The 24,813-nt window shown below is 37.0% G+C and overlaps 1 protein-coding gene across 4 annotated transcripts in view; it reads left to right on the top strand.

Moving 5' to 3' along the window:
- The first annotated feature begins 8,898 nt into the window (after nucleotides 1–8,898).
- VPS45 (vacuolar protein sorting 45 homolog) overlaps nucleotides 8,899–24,813 on the top strand; it is a 64,573-nt gene continuing 48,658 nt past the window's right edge. Inside the window, exons 1-10 of one of the 4 annotated variants that reach the window (XM_049616399.1) lie at nucleotides 8,899–9,128; nucleotides 9,768–9,902; nucleotides 12,814–12,874; nucleotides 15,786–15,865; nucleotides 17,165–17,233; nucleotides 17,351–17,488; nucleotides 17,920–18,030; nucleotides 20,313–20,447; nucleotides 21,005–21,118; nucleotides 21,515–21,682. In XM_049616399.1, coding sequence (XP_049472356.1) covers nucleotides 9,036–9,128; nucleotides 9,768–9,902; nucleotides 12,814–12,874; nucleotides 15,786–15,865; nucleotides 17,165–17,233; nucleotides 17,351–17,488; nucleotides 17,920–18,030; nucleotides 20,313–20,447; nucleotides 21,005–21,118; nucleotides 21,515–21,682 — 1,104 coding nt within the window. In that variant the 5' untranslated portion in view covers nucleotides 8,899–9,035. The remainder of the gene's footprint in view (nucleotides 9,129–9,767; nucleotides 9,903–12,813; nucleotides 12,875–15,785; nucleotides 15,866–17,164; nucleotides 17,234–17,350; nucleotides 17,489–17,919; nucleotides 18,031–20,312; nucleotides 20,448–21,004; nucleotides 21,119–21,514; nucleotides 21,683–24,813) is intronic. The other 3 variants (XM_049616401.1, XM_049616398.1, XM_049616400.1) reach the window with 3 other exon arrangements.

Genomic DNA, 24,813 nt, shown 5'->3' with positions numbered 1-24,813 from the left:
GCAGATATAAAACAAAGAAGATGATTTCCACATTAAAATCTAAAACTCAGAGATTTATGAACTGAGGTTTTCTAGCCAATTCCCCTCATTTGAAAGACAGAGGTCTAATGAGCTAAAATCATTTCTTTTTTTTTTTTCTTTTTAACATCTATTCAATTTTGAGAGACAAAGTGCAAGCAGGGGAGGGGCAAAGAGAGAGAGGGAGACACAGAATCTGAAGCAGGTTCCAGGCTCTGCACTGTCAGCACAGAGCCAGATGCAGGGCTTGAACCCACAAACCGTGAGATCATGACCAGAGAGTAAGTCAGATGCTTAACTGACTGAGCCACCCAGGCACCCCTAAAATCATTTCTGAAACTCACCCAGATATTAGTAGTAAAATATACTATACATCAGATTACCTGGCTCTCAATTCAGTGTTCTTTGCATTCTATCATGGCAAACTTGAGTGTTCCCAGGAATTGAGTCAGTCTATAGCATCTGAATTTAAATGACTATATCACCAGGAATAAAGAGTCTGATTTCCCAAAATTATTCCTAAATTAAACCACGGTGAGTGTTGATGTTGCTGTATTCTTTCAATAATTACTGGAATTTAAAGGGAAAAAAAAAACAATTTCACCATTAGTTGTATATTTTGTGCCATGAATAGGGGAAACTGTCATTTGCAATATAGTATTCTGGCTATAAGTATGGATGCTGGTGAACCTCCAGGTTCAAATTCCAGTTTTGTCACTTCTTAATGGAAATCTTCTTAACCTCTCTAGGCTTCAATTTTCTCATTTTCAAAAAGAGGGTAACAGCACTACTTACGTCATTGAGTTGTCAGAATAATGCACAGAAAGTACTGAGCACATAGCCTAACACATACATATTCATATTGACAGATTTACTGTCAGTTGCAATCAGACATGAAGAGAAGTTATAATCACTTTTCCAGCCTTCAAATTTAGATATGACTTTATATTTATTAAACAAACCTCCCAAATTGAATGCTTGTTGATTTGAACCCTATAGCAATTACTTTTGTCTAGTTCCTTAAGAAATGAAAAAATTGGAAAGCGGTAAATGTTTGCAAATCTTTCAATAAGATATAAAGCTAAAACCAGATGAAACTCAATAGCAAAGCACTTTGTAATCTATTTTGACCAAAACAATATATTTTCCTTCAATCACGTAACCGTTACTTAGTGAGCCATCATGCAATGTCAAAAAGCTGCTTTAGTTCTTGATACCTTCTTGGTGGTCCAAGGGCGCCCTCTGTCTGAGTACTGAAAAAATTCAAAGCTAAATTAAACACTTTTTGAAAACTGATGCTTTCTCAAGTACTTAATCAACAATTTTATGAAGTTCATTCTCTTTAATCACAGCTAGCAGCTAGAAAAAAACAAAATTCATGTCATTTGTGATTAGAGTGCCAGAACGGTTAAGTCTACATCCTTGTAATGTACTTGGGAATTTAAAAAGAAAACCCATGATATCTTTCCCAGAATTTATTCCGTATCATTCAATAAAATTACTGGCATAAATCATCTGGATAAGTATCTTGATCTCTTTGTTTGGACTGTCCATGTAAAACTCTACACTTTAACATGCCATTGTCGAAGTTAGTCCAGTGATGAGTATCACCAACATGAAATATTTATTGGGTAATTTCTGTGCACAGGACTGCACTAGGTGAAAAGGATGGGAAAAAAACAACCTTTATCCTCGAAGAAATGACAATCCACTTCCTAAAAAGGATGTGCGGAAAGGACTTGTACAAAGAAATATGGTAAAATACCCACAGAAAAAGAAATGTTTCTTTCAATTTGCTGCTGTGTCACCTTAGAAAAGTTATTTAACTTCTCTGAACCTCAGTTTATCTGTAATATCTAGACAATACCTCAAAGGAAAGTTGCAAAAATTGACTGAGATATTTGTAAAGGTCTCAGCACATAGTAAAAACACAGTAAAAGATGTTTGCTTTTATTTATTAATATTATTAAGAGACATCTTGGGGCACCTTGGTGGCTCAGTCAGTTAAGTGTACAACTTCAGCTCAGGTCATGATCTCACAGTTCCTGAGTTCGAGACCCAAGTCTGTATCCGTGCAGACAGCTCAGAGCCTGGAGCCTGCTTCAGATTCTGTGTGTGTGTGTGTGTGTGTGTGTGTGTGTGTGTCCCCCTCCCCCACTCACGCTCTGTCTCTCTCTCTGTCTGTCTCTAACAAATAAACATTAAAAAAAATAAATCTTGAACAACCTCCTACATTAAATTTCATTTGTTTCTAATAGAAAGATGTGCAAACAAAATATTTTTTATCTTATTTTTTTCAATATCAAATATTCTTTCTAGTGAAGAAAAACAAGTAATCCTAATCAAATGTTTGATCAAGTCAATAATGAGCCATCTCTAAAGGAATTATTTCAATATAAAAAATATAATTAAAATTCCTTTACCACTAATGAAATTTAAGGATTTATAAGAACGTGCATTTTCTCGTATTTACTTCACATGGCTTGCTTATTGTCTTGAAATATCTAAAATGTTGAAAATGATTTCGGGGCATCTGGGTGGCTCAGTTGGTTAAGCGGCTGACTTTGGCTCAAGTCATCATCCCCCAGTTCATGGGTTTGAGCCTCACGCCGGGCTCTAGGCTGACAACTCAGAGCCTGGAGCTTGCTTCTGATCCTGTCTCCCTCTCTCTCTGCCCCTCCCCTGCTCAAGCTCTGTCTCTCAAAAATGAATAAATGTTAAAAAAAATTTTTTTTAATAATTTTATCACATTTCATGGTCATTTACATTTTTTTAAAATTTTTTATGTTTATTATTTTTGAGAGCAAGAGAGATAGAGCATGAGTGAGAGAGGGGCAGAGAGAGAGGAAGACACAGAATCCAAAGCAGACTCCAGGCTCTGTGTTGTCAGCACAGAGCCTGATGCGGGGCTCAAACTCACAGAGTGTGAGATCATGACCTGAGCCACCCAGGCACCCCTGGTCATTTACATTTCTAACCAGTGTAATCCAAGAACAGAATCATGATTATAAAAGAGACCCTACAATATTCTGGCTCAATCATTTTTTTAAATAAGAACTTATTATGCACCTTCTTAACAGTACACTTTTAAATTCGTTTTGTGAATTTTAATAATATCTCAGGAGAGCAAGCACATGACAATGTATTTGTTTGTTTATTGCTATTTCACCTTCATTTCTTCCTTCTCTGGTGTTGTCCCTTTTTTTTTTTTTTAATTGAAGCATCATTGACATACATTACGTTAGTCTCAGGTATACGACACAGTGATTCAACAAGTCTGTACCTTACACTATGCTCACCACAAGCATGGTTACCATCTGTGTGTCAAGTATTTTTATATTCAGTTTGTAGGTGGGGAAATTTATAAACAGTAAACACAGTGCAAAATATTTGCTAGGAAAAAGTAACTAAAGTTAGGCTAACAACTGCACGTATTAACTCACTTCATGCTCACTCCAACCTGAGGTAGGTATTACCTTCTCCTGTCTACAAATGAAGAAACTGAGTCCTGGAGGGGCTATGTAACCTGCCAGAGTCCTGCAACTAGTGTTCAGCAGAACCGAGTCCAGGTTGCCCAATTCCAGAGCCTGCACTCTCAAGTTCTATATATCCTTCCTATTACTTAAAAGTAATTTTCTGGGGCGCCTGGGTGGCGCAGTCGGTTAAGCGTCCGACTTCAGCCAGGTCACGATCTCGCGGTCTGTGAGTTCGAGACCCGCGTCAGGCTCTGGGCTGATGGCTCGGAGCCTGGAGCCTGCTTCCGATTCTGTGTCTCCCTCTCTCTCTGCCCCTCCCCCGTTCATGCTCTGTCTCTCTCTGTCCCAAAAATAAATTAAAAAAAAAAAACAAAAAAAAAAACGTTGAAAAAAAAAAAAGTAATTTTCTCCATTTGCAACTATGTGGATGGAACTAGAGGGTATTATGCTAAGCGAAATTAGTCAGAGAAAGACAAATATATGATTTCACTCATATGAGGACTTTAAGATGCAGAGCAGATGAACACAAGGGAAGGGAAGCAAAAATAATATAAAAACAGGGAGGGGGAGGGGCCCCTGGGTGGCTCAGTCTGTTAAGCATCCGACGTCGGCTCAGGTCATGATCTTTCGGTCCGTGAGTTCAAGCCCCACGTTGAGCTCTGTGCTGACAGCTCAGAGCCTGGAGCCTGTTTCGGATTCTGTGTCTCCCTTTCTCTCTGACCCTCCCCCATTCATGCTCTGTCTCTCTCTGTCTCAAAAATAAATAAACATTAAAAAACAAAAACAAAAACAGGGAGGGGGACAAAACATAAGAGACTCTTAAATATGGAGAACAAACAGGGTTACTGGAGGGGTTGTGGGAGGGGGGATGAGCTAAACAGGTAAGGGCATTAAGCAATCTACTCCTGAAATCATTGTTTCACTATATGCTAACTTGGATGTAAATTTAAAAAAAAGTCATTTTCTTAAATATCCATGAGTCTGACGTAAATAAGTGATTGAATAAGTAAATGGAGGGGGGGGAGTATAGCTCTTTTTTACAGAATTCCAAACAATAACCGTAGAAGAAATGAGGAAAGTAATTACCATCAGGTAAACACCAATGTTTGCAGGCAAGAACTGTCCATGGATTCCAGTTAAAATTAACAGGTATCACAAGTATGAGGAGAAATGGGACACTTGCAACACATCATGGCATCTCTCCATATGATATTTTTGTTTATTTTTGCTTCAAGTATAGATGTTTTTAAAAAGACTTTATTTTTTGCCTGAAGACAGAACATTTGGAAGGCAGGAAGAGGAGTTTGGGGGGAAATGTAAGGTTTATGTATTTTATAAAATAAAAAAATAAAATTTAAAAAAAAACATAAAAAGATAATGAAAAGACTTTATTTTGAATTTGAATTTCTAAGAAGTCTGCTTAAAACCGCAGGTATTTATTTATTTACTTATATTTATTTATTTATTTATTTATCTTTGAGAGAGAGCAAGCAGGGGAGGGGCAGAGAGAGTGGGGGATTTGAAGCAGGCTTTGCGCTGAGAGCGCTGAGGGCGGGAGCCTCACGCAGGGCTCCGGGCTCGATCTCACCAGCTGAGATAGATCATGACCTGAGCCAAAGTTGGACACTTAATTGACTGAGCCACTCAAGCACCCCTAGATTTTTTTAATCGAAGCATAACTGACATACAATGTTATATTAGTTTCAGGTGTACAACATATTGATTCGACAATTCTCTACATTACTAATGCTCATAATGATGTGTCGTCACCATCTGTCACCGTACATGATTACGTTATTATGAACTATATTCTTTATGCTGTACTTTTCATCTCCATGACTTATTTATTTTGTAACTGGAAGTTTTTACCTCTTAATCCCCTTTATCTATTTCCACATATTTATTAATTACAAGGAGAAAAATAATTTTACAGTGGAGAAACCCAGCAGAGACCACTAACCAAGTGATCAAAGTTAACATCACCATCAGAAAGGTGAAACCATGCAAACTACTCAATGTGCAGACAGCACTCTCCGTGCACATAATTTTTACTTAATGATTTAAAGCAATTCAATATTTTTGCTGCCATAAAGTTCAATACTAAACTACCAACTGTGACAAAAACTTAACAAATGCTGTTTGATTTGAAGTGGGGTAATCACTAAGTAACTTGAAGCATATTTTTCCTAAGTTTTCTCTCTGTGAAAATTGTATGGTTTACAAATTATGAAAGAGCAGCCCAATTCTTCCCATCAACACTTCTATTACTGTATGATAATGCAAGATAAACTTATTATGGAAATTATATTTGGAAGGTGTCCTTTACAAATTCTGAAATTGACCACACTTAAAAATTTTCTTGTCAAAGGGGAATAAAATACATCTTATGTAAAAAAATAAGCTAAAAGGTATGTTTACCTTTTGATTTCAAATAATTAAAGCTGATACTTACTGAGCATTTAGTATGTACCAGACACTTTTTTTCTGCACATTATTTCATTAAGTTCTCACAATTTCCTAAAGTAAATCATTACCATTTATCAGATGAGAAAATGGTTAGAGGTTAAAGAACACTGCACAGGGACTAGTTGTCTGACACTTGGCAATACTGTCATTCTTTCTCCAAATACTTTTTCAATTGCTAACAAGTAGGAAATCTAATACCTAAGTCTCACTGAATTTCATCTTTACTTCTCTCCTATCCAGGGGTTGTTGGGGAAATGTTAACACACAGCAACAAAGAACAATAGTAGATAATTAACAATCTAAGATAACTAAGAGTTAGCCATACAATTAATTATAATTATACTGAAGCTTATTTACATATCCTTTGTTTTATATCAAGCTTTGAGTTCTTCTGCAGGAAAAACATGATTTTAATTAAATATCAAATGGGTAGTTAAACCTCTATATTATTTTATTATTACATTACATTACACTTTGTAGAAAGTTGGAGCACATGTAATTATTCAGGTAATCATTCCTGTTTATTTCACTTACACACATATTTACAAGTCTACACAAATGTAAATACAGTATTTTTTAACTTCCTGTTTTGTACCCTTAAAGCATTGATTTCTTGGACCTAAGCAAAAGTAAACTTTTAAGTAATTGCATTAGAAACTTTTATAATTAACGCAATCATAATTGAAGAATGTCATGATTTTTTAATTTAGAAGCCTTTATTATTGAAAATATTTGTTATTACAGTTTACTTACACTGTAAATTTAAACAAAGAAATAAGTAAGGCACTTCATATTGGCTTCTGAATTTGCTGTGTCTTGCCTACAACCAAACAAGTTACTCTGGGTATATCCTGGATGAGTCTCAAAGCAAGAGTTTGGACTTTATCATTGGTGCCAGTCCTAATTTTAGAGAGAGATACAAAGTTCTTAATCTGAAGACATTTAAAATGGCTTTTGTAGTTTTCTTCAGAAAGGGAATAGGCTTTCAAACTTTAGGACTATCACAGCATCCTTTAAATACATCACAACTTTGGTACAAAATGTTTACATTCCATATCTTATCAATGTACAAAATAACAGTGCCACTGATATCATGGAACTTCCTGGGCAATGGAATGAATTGCTAAGCCTTGTGCAAAATAGGCATTTTCTATCTCCTTTAAAATGTTAGAATTGTCCAACTATAAATAAAGAATGCAGTTTCTTGCCATGTATTGCTTACAGATTGACTACTGCCTAATAAAGCACAAATTTCATAGACAAGACTTTCCTTGTTTCTTCTAAAAAAAATGTATAAAATGGAAAACAATCTTATACTGAAGTCTAAATTATAGGTAAGAAAAAACAAAAACCAAGGGACACAGGAAAGTGGTGAATTTTCAAACATTGATTAACTTACAAGATTTGCAGGTGTTTCACTGGTTCACTGTTTTCTATATTTTAAATTGTAATGTATTTTAAACATTTAATGTATTTAAGTTTTTAAGTAATATTTTAAATTAATAAATAGAATTTTCTTATGTTAGATTTTTCTCATTTGTATCGCTTTAAAGTTCACATTTTCATATTAACTTTTCTTTCAAAACATAACTCAAAAATGGATAAAAGCCCAATGGTAAGTTTTATTTACACGGTAGAAAAGTTGAAAAGAAAATAAGACACATTCTTCACAATTTCAGAAGTGACAAACATCTAGGATATTTCAAGTGGCTTCCCATCTCCCTGAAAGGATTTGATTATCGGATATAAAGTTTTATAAAGTAATCTTAATAGCCAGATTAATGTTAACGTGCTCTGGGTCTAGTTGTAATTGAATCCTTCTTAAAATATAACGAAAGAATGATTGATTTGGTAATGTTGAAACTATTGATTAAACAGACCCCAACAATGATCATTATTTTAATGGAAATATTGACAAGCAATTATAGTTGTAGATTCTTGTTGTTTCTCATTATCTTCCTGATTTTTCAATTCCCCAACGTAAAGGTGCGGGGGGAAAACTAACATTTCCCTCCTTTTCGAGAAATGGCATGATAAAGAGAAGACCTTTGGGGTATAAACACAATTGCAGACGTTTAGAAGTTGATGGCTTTAAGATTCATTTTGCTGCTAAGTTTTTGTTTCTTAAATCAAAATGTGTTTTCCCTTACAACCCCACGCCACTTTGCTGTAGCCCTAGTGCATACGTACCCCCTACCCATTTCTGACTGTTAACTAGGCTCCTGCCCGCAGTGTCAGCGTCACAGGTCCCTCGCTCCCCGCTCGAGCAGGAGCCCGCAGAGTCCAATCCCCCAGGGTGCCGAACCTGGGGTCGCTGGCCCGTGCTGCCAGTCCCCGCGGCCGACTCAGCTCCAGGCCCTCCGGGAGGATCTGAGGCCGGTCCTAAAACATCCCTCAAGGGCATTCCTTTTGTTCTATCATTCAACAAATATTCAATTTCACGTGCTCCTCACTCTTCGGAAAACCAAGTCGGGCCTCACTTTGCAAGAGTACTGTCCTCGTCTTGTTAAAGACACGGTGAAGCCGGGGAGGACGAACTTCGGCCATTACTTAGCAAATACCTTCCCGATCGGCCGGGCGCATTACACCATCTCTCTTCCCTTAATCCTTCACTGCCCCAGGAAAATATTCGTGGCAAACAGCGACCACGGCCACACTCTGTTGTTCTTGCCTCCAAGCCAACCTTACGCCAAGTTCCTCCACCACGCGAGGGGCTACCCTCTCCCCAAGCCAGCAAGAGAGGCTTGCGGCCGCAGCCGGGGCACCCCGGAACCACGGCCGGCAAGTCCGAGTCCAGGCCTCACACACCTCCAGGCTGGCGGTGGGGGGCGGCGAATCACTACCGAGCGTCGCAGCCCAGGGGTCTCAGCGGGATTTTTCCGTTCCGCCGGGCGGCTGGGTCGCCCGCGCCGCGCAGCGGAACTACAACTCCCAGCACCGCTGTTGCCCGGACTTCCGGAAGCCGAAGCCCGGCGGGGAGGAAGCCACCGAGACCCGGCCAAAAGGCCGGGGGTTAATTTAGCCAGAAAAAAGGGGGCGGGAAGGGCTGTGGGGCTAACCTGTCAATTCGCTACCATGAACGTGGTTTTTGCTGTGAAGCAGTACGTTTCCAAAATGATAGAGGACAGCGGACCGGGTATGAAAGTACTTCTCATGGATAAAGAGACGGTGAGTTTGCTTTGCTCAGTATTTGTGAGGGAACCCTCCCTCCCTTACGATAGCTACTCCCACTCCGCTGTAGGATTTTAGTATTTATGAAAGGTTTTGAAGCGAGGGTCAGTTCTGGATGGAACTGAAAGGTGCTATAAAGCTTGTCTAGTACGTTTTCGGTCTAAATGGCTCTACCATCTACTACCAGAGATTTCTTCTTGTAACCCGGAACAATTTATTGGAGTCAGGAATCCTTTTCTAAATGTCTCTGGCAAGAAATAATATGTGAGACAGAGCACTTGGAAGACTTTTATTTCCACTCAGCGTTGTGTTTTTAAAATAAAGCTATTAGTGCTCAAGCTGAGATGACAGGTTATTATTTGTTGGTCACAGAATTATTTTTCTAAAAAACTCTCTAAGGTGATGGGGAAAATTTTTTGTTTTGGAAATGTATGGATTGTGTTCAGAGAGAATATGTTGTTCATCCTGGTACCTTACCTATATGTTTTGGATGCTCAGTAAGTGTTATTACATATGTTAGTATTTAAGTTATCTAGCTAAGTATTAATGAAAAATAATTTTTTAAGTCTTAAGTATTGTTGCTTGTTTATATTATTTCTAACTAGCATAATATTAGTTGATTCTTTTTCTTCACAGACTGGCATTGTGAGTATGGTATACACACAATCAGAGATTCTTCAGAAAGAAGTGTACCTTTTTGAACGCATTGATTCTCAAAATCGAGAGATCATGAAACATCTGAAAGCAATTTGTTTTCTTCGACCTACAAAGGTACTACATAAACTGAGCTGTCATCTGCCTAAATACAGAACACTATGATCTGAAAGCATTAAGAAGGCAAAATAAATTTGTATTATTGTCATTTGTGGCATCATATTTAACTGGCTTCATCAGAGTTATAACCTTGACTTTTCTCCTTTCCACATCTCAGTTCACTCCTTATAGCCCGTTTTTCCTCCAAGATGCCTTTTAGGTTCTCAGCCACTTCCAGAGCCACTATCCTGCCAGAGACGCACATCACTTCCTGGATTAATTCCTGGATTAACCTCCATACCTATTACACTGAACACCATTGCCACTTAATCTTGCGCGCTACACCAGTATCTTGAGTCTGTATCATTTTATTTGCCTCTATGCACAGGAACATATAATGGCTCACTTTTACTTCCATGATTAAATCAATATCTAGTAGCTCGGTCCTTGAAATCCTCCTTTAGCTGGTTTGGTCTGCCCTTATGTATACAGCCTCCTGTGTCCAATCTCTGCTCCTCCACTATGGCCAACTAGGCCTTTTTATCATCCCTCTACATGCTCATTCCTGTTCTCTATTTGTTACCCTCCCCTACTTCTCCATTTGTTCTTTAGCCTTCTGTCCATCTTCATCCATCATCATATAAATCTAGCTTGAGTCCTCCTGTAAAAATCCTGTACTATTCCAGGCTTATTTTGTATATTTCCCTTTTTTTTTTTTCAATATTTATTTTTGAGAGAGAGAGAGTCAGAGAGAGAGACAGAGTGTGAGCAGGGAAGGGGCAGAGAGAGAGGGAGACATAGAATCTGAAGGAGGCTCCAGGCTCCGAGTTGTCAGCACAGAGTCTGACGCGGGACTTGAACTCACAAACTGTGAGATCATGACCTGAGCTGAAGTCAAACACTTCACTGACTGAGCCATCCAGGCGCCCCTGTATATTTTCTTTATATTCATGTTCACCAACTCCAATGAGCTGTTTTACCATGCTTGTATATTATGTACTTTCTGAAATACAAATCTGCTCATGTCATCCTCACTTGAAATCCTTGAATGACTTTTCATTGTTTTTATGCTAAACACAAAACTCCTTAATTGTGGTTCTGTATGGTCTAGTTCCTGTCATTTGTACAGTCTCATTTCAAACCACTCCCCCTTTTGCTCTTAGATACATTAATCTTTCAGTTCACTTTATTCTGTCATGCCACAGGACTTTTGAACAGACTCTTCTTTCAACCTGGATCTTACTCACTTCTTCCAGAAAGTCTTCCCTGGTTTTGCTGACCAAGCCAAAGCCCCCTCTTACAAGCACTTACAGCACCATCTTCTCCCTATTGCTTGTCATAGTCTAAGTTTCATATGGTTTGTGTGATTAATATCTGTCTTACCTACCAGCAGTAAGCTCCATGAGAACAGAGGTGGTGTCTGTTTTTTCACACTGCTATGTCTCCAGTGCCTGCTACATAGTGGACCTCAATAAACAGTTCCTGAATGAATGAATGCTTTAATACTGTATTATAGTCATTTCTAGTTGTTTCACATTTGTAGGTCTTTTGAAATTTTGGTGCTGAGAGGGATCTTAGAGATCATCTAGTCCATTTCCTAAGATTTTTCGTGAGAAAACCTCTTTCACAGCTATATATATATATACTCGCTCAAACTAAAAATGATTTATCCTTAAAATTATAAAGTTAACTTTCAATGTATTTTTTAATCTAAATGACAATTTTAAAAACCTTTTTCCCATTTAACAAGTAATGTACATTGCTTACGTTATTTTTAATTCTTTAAAGAAATGTGTGATTTTTTAAACATTCAATACTATTTTATATCATGTCTAGATTGGGGACTAAATTCATATTGAAATTTAACTTGTTAATAGTTAAATTTCTATCGACAATAGATTAAAAACCTGCATTATGATCTTAAGTAATTGGAATTCTTATGTTTACTTCTAGATTTCATATTTATTTTTAAATAGTAGTCTTAACCTACTGTGTGCAAATACTTCACAAACATTACAGTTGTATAATCTTAGGTCCCAATAAGTTAAAAGCCAAAGTAAATACAATTAAGTATATTTTCTCTTGAATGTTGGTTTTTAAAGAATTAGCTACATTTTGATAGTCTATATAAGAATTTTGATTAGGGGGCGCCTGGTGGCTTAGTCAGTTGAACGTCCTGACTTCAGCTCAGGTCATGATCTCAGCTTGTGGGTTTGAGCCCCGCATCGGGCTCTGTGCGGACAGCTCAGAGCCTGGAGCCTGCTTTTAGATTCTGTGTCTCCCTCTCACTCTGTCTACCCCTCCCCTGCTCATGCTCTGTCTCTGTCGCTGTCTCTCAAAAATAAACATTAAAAAAATTTTTTTTTAAGAATTTTGATTGGATGAATAATTTACAGGCCAGCAGCCTGAGGCAAATTTGCAGAATTACTATCAATTTTATGTTGTAGTTCCACATTTGTGTTTTTAATATTTTTTTAATGTTTTATTTATTTTTGGGAGACAGAACGCGAGCAGGGGAGGGGCAGAGAGAGAGGGAGACAGAGGATCCAAAGCGGGCTCTGTGCTGAGAGCAGAGAGCCTGATGCAAGGTTCAAACTCACAAACTGTGAGATCATGACCTGAGCTGAAGTTGGATGCTTAACCGACTAAGCTACCCAGGCATCCCTGTGTTTTTAATATTTTTAAATCTTAATTTGGCCAAGGTAATACAGCTAGTTAATGTTATAGTTGATTCCTGAATACTTAATGTATCTCTTTTTCACTGCCAGCCCTCACCCCTGCAATATACAAACACTTAATCTAGACCTCAGCACACAGTAGATTCTCACTAGATACTGAAATAAATCAATGGATGATATTTATTAATTTTTTACTTAAATATATGAGTTCTCCTCATATATTATTTGTTTATTTATTTTTTCTTTTCTAGGAGAATGTGGATTATCTGATTCAAGAGCTCCGGAGACCAAAATACAGTATATATTTTATTTGTAAGTATATTATTTCACCTATTCAATCATGTAACTGTATTCTAGATAGTTTTTTCCTGTTAGGTGCTTCATATCATCAATAAGTTATATATAAGTCTGATTTTTTTAATGTCCTTTCAAAGTATTAAAAGTCTTATGGCTAACATTCTATTTTAGAAAGCTGAGCATGACTTTTTTCATCATTGATTAGGTAAAATTATTTTTTAAGTTTTCCTTTGCCTTTCAAGATTCTTTGCAAGGCAAAAGTTGTTAAGTAGCCAAATTTCACATCCCACCTCTGCAAAAAAAGAAGAAGAAGAAGAAGAAGAAGAAGAAGAAGAAAGGGTACATTTATTCCCTATTTTGTACTTTTCATGAACTGAGGCACAGAAGCTGAATTACTTGGAGGGAGGATATACTTGAGTGTGTTGGAAGAGCAAAGATTTATTTTACATACCAGATGAAAACATAACACTTCTTGCTACTTTATGTAATGGTTGAAAGAACAAGTTATTCAGTAGATACCTCTTATGTGCATAATTTGTGGGGGGAGTTTGGGGAGGGTACAGTCGTGGAAATAAATTAGGTTTGCAGTTACTATACATTTTATATGATTTTTTATTTTTTTATGTAATACATTCTGCTTTAGAAGTTACATCCATTCTCCTCTAGATGTCATTATTGATCCTTATAGGATTAGTAGGTATAGTTTATCTGGTGCCATTTCCAAAACAAAGACAAAACTTAATTCTCAGTATGTAGGACATTTGAGAAATTTTAAAGCTTGCTTGAAGGCTTTTTAGGGTTTAGATTATACTCTAAGATATACATACTTTCTATGTAACGATATGCAACAATATGCAACAATAAATAATGGTACCAAAAATTAACATTTGTGGGGCACCTGGGTAGGTCAGTCGGTTAAGCATCTGACTTTGGCTCAGGTCACAATCTCACGGGTTCATGGGTTTGAGCCCTGCATCAGGCTGTGTGCTGACAGCTCAGAGCCTGGAGCCTGCTTCAGATTCTGTGTCTCCCTCTCTCTCTGCCCCTTCCCTGCTCATGCTGTGTCTCTCTCTGTCTCAACAATAAATAAACACTAAAAATAAATAAATAAGTAAAATAAAAAATAAATTTAAAAATAAAAATTAAAAAGAAATTAAAAAAAGAGAAACTGCTAAATGTTTTCTAGAGTGACTATAAGCCAGATACTTAGGAAAGTGTAGAAACTTGTACTCAATGACATATATATGTATATGAGAGAGATTCCCTGTATTGCTGAATTTAAGTAGACATCTAATGGAGTCACTCTTGTGCTGTCTCTCAGTTAAAAATTGAGTAGGTCACAAGATGAAAGGCTCCCTTTTCCTCTAAAGAGTTCTTTGATACAGCAGTTAAGACTAATAACCAATAATAAATCTACTGCCTAGTCTCCTCGTTCTTTTTTTATTTTGAGAGAAAGAACACGAGTGAGGGAGGGGCAGAGAGAGGCAGAGAGGGAATCCCAAGCAGTCTCCTCGCTGTCAGCACAGAACCCGATGCAGGGCTTGAACTCACAAACTATGAGATCATGACCTGAGCCGAAACCCAAGAGTCGGATGCTTAACTGATGGAGCCACCCAGCCACCCCTCATCTCATTTTTTTATAATTTCATTTTTGCATTTTTATGTCTACTAAACATCTTGTATGATAGGCTCCTCCCTTCCTTTATTTTAATAAAAACTATTTCTATTATGGAAGTTTTCAACTATATACAGAAGTAGACAATAATATAATAAATTCCAGTGTACCCATCCCCCAGTTTCAAACATTGCTTTGCCACAGCCTGTCTTGTTTTATGTTTATGGTGCTGCCACCTACTTCCACACCAATGGTATTTTGAAGGAGATCTAAGACATATGTCATCCCTAAATATTTCAGTATGCATCTCTAAAAGATAAGGACTCATTTTTAAAGATACCATTATTATTCCCAATAATGACAAATGATTCCTGTTTTCAAATACTCATTCATTGTTCAAATTTCAAACTCTCTTATTTTTCCCCCACTGTTTTTGTATTTGAATTAGGATCATAGTAAGATCCACACATATCTATTGGTTGATATGTTGTTTCAGTTTCTTTAATCTTCTTTAGATGTTCTCTCTCTTCCTCTTTCTCTCTCTCTCTCTCTCTCTGTCTCTCTCCCCCCCCCTCTTCCCACCCCACCCCGCCCCGGGCAATTTATTATTGAAGAAACTACATTGTTCTGTTAAAGTTTCTGACAGCCTGCATCTTGGTGATTGTATCCCCATGGGGTGGTTTAACAAATTCTTTGCAGTTTAAAATATTCCTCTATCCTCTAGTTTTGTAAATTGGTACCTGGATATAGAGGCTTAATTAGGTTTAGATTTGATTTCTTTTTGGCAAGAATATTTGATAGTCAGTGTTGTGTGCTTTCAATGATTATCTCTTACTGTGATATCAGCGGCAGTTGGTGCTCAGTGCCCAGGTCCATCATTGATTCATTAGTGTTTGATAAAAATGATGATGTTTTAATTCTATCATTATCATTTCTTATTTTTTTAGTTGGAATATTTCCATAAAGAGGAATTTCCCCTCGTCTTCTCTCTGGTGGTACAGTTTGTATTTGAGAGAAGAAGACGCACTTCTTTCCATTGTTATTTTCAATATTAAGGACTTGCTTCCTGCTATCCTCCAATGCCTACATAGTGGTCTTTTTTTTTTTTTTTTTTAAGTATTATTATGGACTTATGGATTTAAACATATTTGTGCTACTCATTTCAATTTGAAGGTGTTTGACTTTGACATATACCACAATGTATACCAAACTTCACTTAGTCATTAGGCTTTAACTGTCAAGCCCATTTACGTCTAATTGCAGCAGAGGTGATCACCTTTGAATCAGCCACAACTCATATGTCTGTTTCAGATTTCAGTAATGTGATCAGCAAGAGTGATGTGAAGTCATTAGCTGAAGCTGATGAACAGGAAGTCGTGGCTGAGGTTCAGGTAAACGTATTGGTCCTCTAACACATCTCTTGTTATTGGCCCTTTTTAAAGATTTGCATCTAAAATAAGAAAAGTGCTGTCTCAAGGGAGGCTGTTGATCAGACACAATAAATGTGCATTGCATCAAACTATTCTCATATTTAGAAAGTTTGTAAGAGGTATCAAATTGAGGGAAAACAAAATTAGAGGAATCAGTGCAAATAAGGAGATTGCACTGGAATTGGATCCTACTGCATGGATAAAGAGGGTTTCATAGGGTTGGGGACAGGGTCAGATATATCTTCTGCTAGTTTTATGAACCACATTATAAGAATGTTCATCTACAGGGCTATGTCTGATTGGAAAAGAATAGAAAGTAAAGGATGTGAGTGAGGTTTGTTAAAGTTCTGTTTGTGATTATCTTGCTCTGTCTGGGAGGTAAAAAGCATACTTTTGTCATTAGGTTAAAACTTGGTAACTTCTAAATATTTATTCTGCATGGTATAGAATACGTGGCATTAGAACATACCATGTTACCTTTTACTTAAACGCTTTAGTGTTCTTGGATACATTTATCACAGATGTTTGAATACATTTATCACCTAAGCGAAGAATAGGGCAGCAAATAAATGAGTTTTGGATTTTCAGAAGGATGTGCTAGGTGGTAAAGGAATGAAAAAGAATGACCTATTTTATTTTTATTTTTTTATTTAAAAAAAATTTTTTTTAATGTCTATTTATCTTTGAGAGAGAGAGAAACAGGATACGAGTGGGTTAGGGGCAGAGACAGAGGGAGACAAAGAATCCGAAGCAAGCTCCAGGCTCCAAGCTGCCAGCACAGAGCCCAACGCGGGTCTCGAACCCACGAGCCGTGAGATCATGACGTGAGCCAAAGTCGGACACTCAACCGACTCAGCCACCCAGGCGCCCCAAGAATGACCTATTTGAAATCATGTTTTGCCTCATGAGAATACACTGGATTAAAAAAAAAAAAAAAGAATACACTGAACAGCAAAGTTCTTTTTCATCTGTGTGTGACACTGTATATCCTATAGCAGTGTCTTAATTTTACTAATTGATAAATGTGCACAGAAGTCTCCAGAAATGTAATATTTATACTTCTACAACTTTGTTTTTTGTTTTTTAAAAGATTTATTTTTATTGCTACTATTTTATAATTATTTTATTCCCCCACATTGCTCCCCCTGCATTTGCTCAAATTTGATTATATCACATAGTATTATATTACATATGAAAATGTTACTTTATCATCAGTTGGAATTTATGAAACGAATGACTGATCTTGTGCTTCGTTTGCAGGAATTTTATGGGGATTACATTGCTGTGAATCCACATTTGTTTTCCCTCAATATTTTGGGTTGCTGCCAGGTATGGAATGAAAGGATAAAAAAATAAGTTTATCAGGTGGGAGTTAATTCAGCAAGTAATTGGACTTGTAAGAAAAAATTCAAATATTTTCTCTGATAATATATTTTTAACAAAAAGGGTCGAAATTGGGATCCAGCCCAGCTATCCAGAACAACTCAAGGACTGACGGCTCTCCTTCTATCTCTGAAGAAGTGTCCCATGATTCGTTATCAGCTTTCATCAGAGTCAGCAAAGAGACTTGCAGAATGTGTTAAGGTATGGCTTTTTCTATCCCCAGTTCCAAAGACCATTCATTTCCTTATCATATTTCAGAAACTATAGGAATAGTTTGTCTATAACCAATGAGGTGATATGTTAGGTTTACTGGCAAAGAGGTAGATATTTGTAATAAAAAACCAAAAGCAACAAATTAGAGCTGAGATTCTTAGGCTTAACTCAAAAAAAATTTTCAAGCTATTTAACCTATTTTGATCCAGTTAAGCCATTGGTAAAATAGAGTTTTAAATACTAACCTCTTAAACAGGATGCTACCAGATGTTGTCAAGCTTTTGAATCCTTTTCTGGAAAGCCTGTGAAGATGCAAAGAACTGTTGTTAAATGTGTATTTTATGTATTAATTTTATGTTTATATCATCTCTGTCTGTAACTAATTGGTTGACCAAATCATCTTTCTCTCTCATCCACAGCAAGTAATAACTAAAGAATATGAACTGTTTGAATTCCGGCGGACTGAGGTTCCTCCTTTGCTGCTTATTTTAGATCGTTGCGATGATGCCATCACCCCATTGCTAAACCAGGTGCAGAACCCTTTATTAGCATAATAGAAGTACAATTTCATGTGGTATTCATCAAAATGCCAATGTGGAAATGAACAATGTCATCCATGTATTCTCCTCCTTATTTTCAGCTTTTCTTTTTTTTGCCTTGTATTTCCTATTATTTTGGTATCAACCACAGTCATCTTCGATTCTTTCTTCTGCTTTATCCTTTCTGTCCCTTTCTACCACCACCTTCACCTCTAATCAAGGCAACTTCTAGGTTCTGTAGATTCTACTTTTCCAGTGTCTGTCTGCAATTTCCCATTCATACTGCTGTCACCTTGTAATAAACCCTTAATCTTTTATAAGATTACTGAAATAGTCATCTACTTGATTCCTCACTCTTATTTCTTATTTTCCTTTTTTATAAGAAAACAGATCTACACTTTTATTTATTTACTTTTCAGTAAGTTTAAGTCCTTGAGGATACAGAATCACATGGATTCTGTGTCCAATGGCCTTAGCAGGTAGGTTGCTTTGGAATTGACATGAACCATGCTGCTGTTTCCTTGAATAGGAGCTACGTTTTCCTAGATTACTCTGGTTTTCTTCGTTTCGCCACCAGGAGTCACTGTGTTGTTCTTTTCTTGGTACACATAAGTACATCTCTTGCCTAGATAGAATTCAGTTTCATTCTGAGCATAAACACCTTCAGTTTTAAGAAGAGCTGTATGCTCCCTCTGGTTCTGGAGACCCTGCTTATGGTCAGCAAAAATGGCATTGATAGCCTTCCAGGCATATTTGTCATTTTAGGAATCCTGTTCCCAGCAGGCCTTCACAGGCTCCAAGATTGCTGAAACAGAAGGGGCTTGATTCTCCACTTTTAATTTCTTCCCACTCTAATATATTCCACAGTGTTGTTAAATTACTTTATTTATTTATTTATTTATTTATTTACTTATTTATATGTAGAGAGAGAGCACGTGCGCTAGTGAGCACAAGTGGGGAAGGGGCAGAGGAAGGGAGAGAATCCCAAGCAGGCTTCACACTGCCAGCACGGAGTCCAATGCAGGGCTTGAACCAACAAAACAGTAAGATCATGACCTGAGCCGAAATCAAGAATTGGATGCTTAACCAACCGAGCCACCCAGGCGTCCCTTAAATTATTTTCCTAAAGCACAGTTCTGATCTTTTTACTCTTGACTCAAAAATCTTCATTGCTTCCCATTTGCCTACTGGCTTAAATACAGACTCCTGAACTTGGCGTCTAAGAGCCTTCACAATATAGGCCCAACTTTAACCTACAGCTCAGGACACTTAACCGACTGAGCCACCCAGGTGCTCCAACTGATAATTTTAATTATAGAGTAAGTGCTAATGGTAGACGCATGCACAGGATGCTGTCTATGGAAGCATAAACATTTTGTTGTACTTAATTTACATACCCCAATGAAACTTGCTTTTTTAAGGATTCATTTGGCAAATATTTTCGGAAATTAAGCACCTTCTTTTATAACCTCTTAAGTTCTTTCTTAATAAATCTATATTGCTTAAGGTGAAATGTATAAATCTTTCTAGCATTTAGATTATAGAGTTAGAGAGTAATTGGCTGGAAAATACTTAGTTTTGTCTAAAGGACCTAGGACTAAAAGTAACCCATTCTCCATAAATGGTGAGAAGGCAAAATTTGGAGTTTCTCCTTTCCATTTTTGCCAAATAAGTTCACATTTTGTAAGAATGGAAACCAATCCTTCTTCACAATTCATGTTAAGGAAAAATAGGAAATAAAATGGATACAGAGGCAAGCTTCTGAAAATGTGTGTTTTGATCAACTTACAAGGTTTTTTTCTGATAATATTAGTGTTCCCAGGATAAATATAGCACCACTCAGATCTGCAAGAACACACTTCTCATGCTGCAGAAAACCACAGAAGCATACAGGAAATGGTACAGCTTGTAACTGCAGTACCAATATAGCCCTATCTGTGAAGCCAAAAATATACTCTTAATTCACAGGCAAAAAGTAGAGCTAATGATAGATCTAATTTGTTTTCTTTCTATCAGGAATATTAATCTCGCTGCCCCTCTTCCAAAAGTGTAAACTCTAATAAAAGTATTTTGACTTTTAGTTTAACCAACTACAGTAAGTCTTAATGCTTAGTATAACACAAAGTATTAATAAAACTTGAACTAAATAAAGAGCCTCTGTGTAAAGAAGACTAGTTGCTAAGAATGTTACCAGTTTTTATTTGTTTTCCTGAACATTTGCTATTTCCATGTTTTACCAGTTACCAATTTTTCTGTCCTACTTCTTCATGTAGTGGACATATCAGGCCATGGTCCATGAACTACTGGGCATAAACAACAATCGGATTGATCTTTCCAGAGTGCCGGGGATCAGTAAAGACTTAAGAGAGGTGGTCCTATCTGCTGAAAACGATGAATTCTATGCTAATGTAGGTTAAAATTTTTTTTCATTGTTTTTCATTATTTTTATGTAAGAAGGCTGGTGTTGACTAATGTAGGTTAAAATTTTTTTTCATTGTTTTTCATTATTTTTATGTAAGAAGGCCGGTGTTGACTTGTTTGAATGAAAACAGGTATGGGATTTCATGGGGAAGGTTGTTGAGGCATCCTGTAGATAAATTGCATCTCAGAAGATTTGGATTCTGACCCTTTAACAGTTTTTTTCCCATAGAAATCACATATTTAGTTTTATACTCTCAGAATTAGAACCCGATTTATTTACTTCCTTCCCTTCTGTAGCCCTTTGTGAGAATAGTAATGGCATTCATCACCCGTGTCCTGGCCAGTGTCCAGATTTGGTCATTATAATGGAATTTTCTTGCCTTTCAATTCTGTCTTTGGGATTCTTTCTCACTTCTTTTATTATTTATTTATTTTTTCCAATATATGAAATTTATTGTCAAATTGGTTTCCATTTCTCACTTCTTTTAAATGATCTGGAAGTCAGACTCATTGCTGGAACTGTTTCCAACTTCCTTTTTCACAGAATATGTACCTGAACTTTGCTGAGATTGGTAGCAATATAAAGAATCTCATGGAAGACTTTCAGAAGAAGAAACCAAAAGAACAGCAAAAACTAGAATCAATAGCAGACATGAAGGTAAATTGAACATGTTCATGGATGACTAACATGCAAGACTTTGGAACTATTCATGTAAGCAATATTTCTAGAATATTCTCAGTCTGATTTCTGCCTACATTCATTTGTTTGGTTTGAAATAATTTTCTGTACTATTTCTCTTTAGGAAACAGTATAGTGAAAACTTCATAACAAGCCATGTACTTTTTTCCATTCTTCAGTCACATTTGGACTATTTAAAGAGTCAGTGTATTGACATATACCAGTTCTTATCTTCTTAAGCATAAACAAAATACCATGTGATTGGTAGATGCCTTAGTCTGGGCAGAACAATTCCTGCTTATTTTTTCCCTTCTTCATACATGTCTATCCTCAGTCAAATAACAGAACCCCCAATTGATGTCTTTCCCATGGCAGGCCTTTGTTGAGAATTACCCACAGTTTAAGAAGATGTCTGGGACGGTATCAAAGCATGTGACAGTGGTTGGAGAGCTGTCTCGGTTGGTCAGTGAGCGGAATCTGCTGGAGGTTTCAGAAGTTGAGCAGGAACTGGCCTGTCAGAATGACCATTCTAGTGCTCTCCAGGTATCTGTTCAGTCCAATTTGATGAGCACCTACTATGTGTAAGGCACTGTGCCAGGCAGAACAAGAGATACGAAGGCAAAAGTAATCCTTCTTCACTAACGTGGAATTTATTGTCTAACAAGGAGTTGAGACAAGAACACAGATTAATTTGATTTTAGATACAAGAGCCATAGGAGAAGAATAATGTGCAGTAGCAGAGGGTTCAGGCAGTTAATGAGTATTTAGGAGGGCATCCTAGGCTACTAGAAAGAATTCTAGACCAAAATCAGAAGATCTGGATTTTGGCCATTTGCCACTTACTGGCTTTGTGACCTGGAGCCGTTGGCTTATTTTCTGAGCCAGTTTCCTCATCTGTAAATGATATTTATCTCACAATGTTGTAAGGAAGATTTAAAGATGCAATATATATTAAAAAGTATTATCTAAGTTTTTTATTATTGAACACTTGCTCTTCAGTCTATAAACATGTGAATGCCTGCTGCGTGTACATAGTGCTATAAGGATCCAGAGGTACGAAGAGGAAAAAGATACCATACTTTTCCTCAAAGAGCTCACATGATAGTAGGGGAGAAAGAAATTTAAACCAGGAATTACCATATGATAAGTGCTGTTATACTAGAGGTATTTACAAAAGGATATGGAAATACAGAGGAAGGACAACTGTTTTCCCTAAGGATGAGGCTTCTTAAAGAAGATGACATTAGATTGGGTCTGGACAAATAAGTAGGAGTGCACCAAACAGAGTAGAAGTGTACCAACCAGAGACAAGAGGGGAAATTCTTAGCAGAGATAATGCAGGCATGGAGATGGCGGGGGGCGAGGGGGGGTGGGTTAAGGGAACAGAGAATAATTCAATGTAGCTAGTGCAAGGTACAAGATGAGTGGTCTTAGATAAGCCAGAAAGACTGGGGCCCAATTATGGCCACTGAAAGGAGATGGGGCTTTAATCTTAAAATGTTGAGAGTTGCCAGAGGATTTTAGAAGAAAAGGGACATAATCAGACCCTGGCCTAAAGAAATTTGCAGCATTGTTGAAGGGACAAAACTAAAACACAAGAAACACTTAGTGTTTTAAGGTAATATTTAATTAAGTCAAAATTGTGATGCTGACTATAATAAGATTGAGGTTATTGAGAACAGTTCCTTAGAGAAGATGATATTAAGATGGACCATCAAGAATGAACAGAATCTGGAGGAGGATTTCATTCAGGGTTAACAGAAAAGCAAAGATGCAGAAGTATGCAAAAAAGTAATAAGCAGTGTGAGAGTGGGTGTGGAAGAGAAATAGGAGATAAAATTGGATTGGTACACAGGAACCAGTTTATGAAGAAGCCTGTAAGAGGAATTTGCACTTGCTGAGATAAGCAAAGACATCCATTGTGGGGTCATTTGTAGAAAGTCGATATGATGAAAGCAGTATTTTAGGAAATTTAATCTAGTAAGGATGCTTTGGAGGTAAAAAAAAAAAAAAAAAAACAACAACTGAAGTTAGGCTGGTAGACTCATAGTGATAGTACTAAAAATGTACAGTAAGGGCAAATCTGAGAGACAATTCAAAGGGACAAAACAACAATTTAGCGACAGATTGGATATAAGGATAACAAGACAGAACTAATCCAATAATTCCAAGGCTCCTGAGAAATGACAATGTGGTGTCACTGGCAATAAGTCACTTGGGAATGAGAGTCCTTAGGGAGATGGCCATTTCTAAGGCACTCCCATAAGAAGTACATTTCCTTATTTATAGGGCCCTGTATTCTATAACTTAGTCTCTCTCTTTCCCGGCTACAATTCACCTTTATAAAATAAAGCCAGTGTGGTATAATGGAAACAACACAGGCTTTGGAGCCAGACCATCCTGGCTTTTATTCTGTCTCTACATACCAGAGGTTTTTTTTTGAGGAAATTACTTATTTTTCCCAAGCCTCAGGGATAAAAATTTGAAACTTTTAGATTTGTACCAGGATTCAGTGAGATATGCAAAATCCTTCACATATGATAGGTGCTTTGTAAATGTTGTTTCTTCTTCTATAAGCATGTTTTAAACATATGGTACAGCCAGAACAAAGAAATCCATCCACCTGTGGTTGCTTTAGTTATAGCGAAGTCTTTACTGGGATTTATAGTTGTTACTTTTTAGTGTTTATTAAGATTTCCTCTGAAAACACCATCATTTTGAAAATCATAATGATGCTATTTGCTTTATATTTATGGAAAGTACTTCTGTCATCACTTTGAATTTTATCCCTTAAATCTTTTCAAAGAACTTTTAGGCTGGCTTTATTATTTTTTAAATTGTATTAAATTCTAATTCTTAAATAGATAATATAAGTACTTGGTTCACCAAAAGGAGTGTAGTAAAAACTGAGTCAGTTACCAGCCTCACATACACCCTTACAGTTGTTCTGTGGATGCAAGTCTGCATGAGTGAGTGTATCTCTCTCTTTGTTAAATTCAAATGATATCATACTGTACACATAGTTTTGCATTTTACTTTTTCACTTAACCACGTATCTCGGAGACTCATTCTCTTTTTATTTATTTATTAAAAAAAAAATTTTTTTTAACGTTTATTTATTTTTGAGACAGAGAGAGACAGAGCATGAACGGGGGAGGGTCAGAGAGAGGGAGACACAGAATCGGAAACAGGTTCCAGGCTCTGAGCTGTCAGCACAGAGCCCGATGCGGGGCTCGAACCCACGGACCGTGAGATCATGACCTGAGCCGAAGTCGGCCGCCCAACCGACTGAGCCACCCAGGCGCCCCTCATTCTCTTTTTAATCACTAAACAGTATTCCTTCATAAAGATGTATCACAATCTATTTAACTTGACCAACTACTTTAAGCAATACTACTAATAATACTTCACAGTTGTTTTGTGGGTCTAATAGAAGTATTCCTATGAAAACTTTTTATTTTTCTCAATAAAATGAATTTTCTTCTCTCATTAAATAAAAACAAAATTTTGTCCTTTAATTAAATTTAAATTTCCTTCTGTTTCTTGGGGCACCTGAGTAGCTCAATTGGTTGAGTGTCCAACTCTTGACTTCAGCTCAGGTCATGATCTTGACTTCATGATCTTGACTTCAGCTAGGGATGGGATTGAGCCCAGTGTTGGATTCCATGCTGAGC

Source organism: Panthera uncia (genome assembly GCF_023721935.1).
Source record: "Panthera uncia isolate 11264 chromosome C1 unlocalized genomic scaffold, Puncia_PCG_1.0 HiC_scaffold_4, whole genome shotgun sequence".
Taxonomy (NCBI): Eukaryota; Metazoa; Chordata; class Mammalia; order Carnivora; family Felidae; genus Panthera; species Panthera uncia.
The sequence above is the reverse complement of the archived record's forward strand: the minus strand, read 5'-3'. Positions and strand labels throughout refer to the sequence as shown.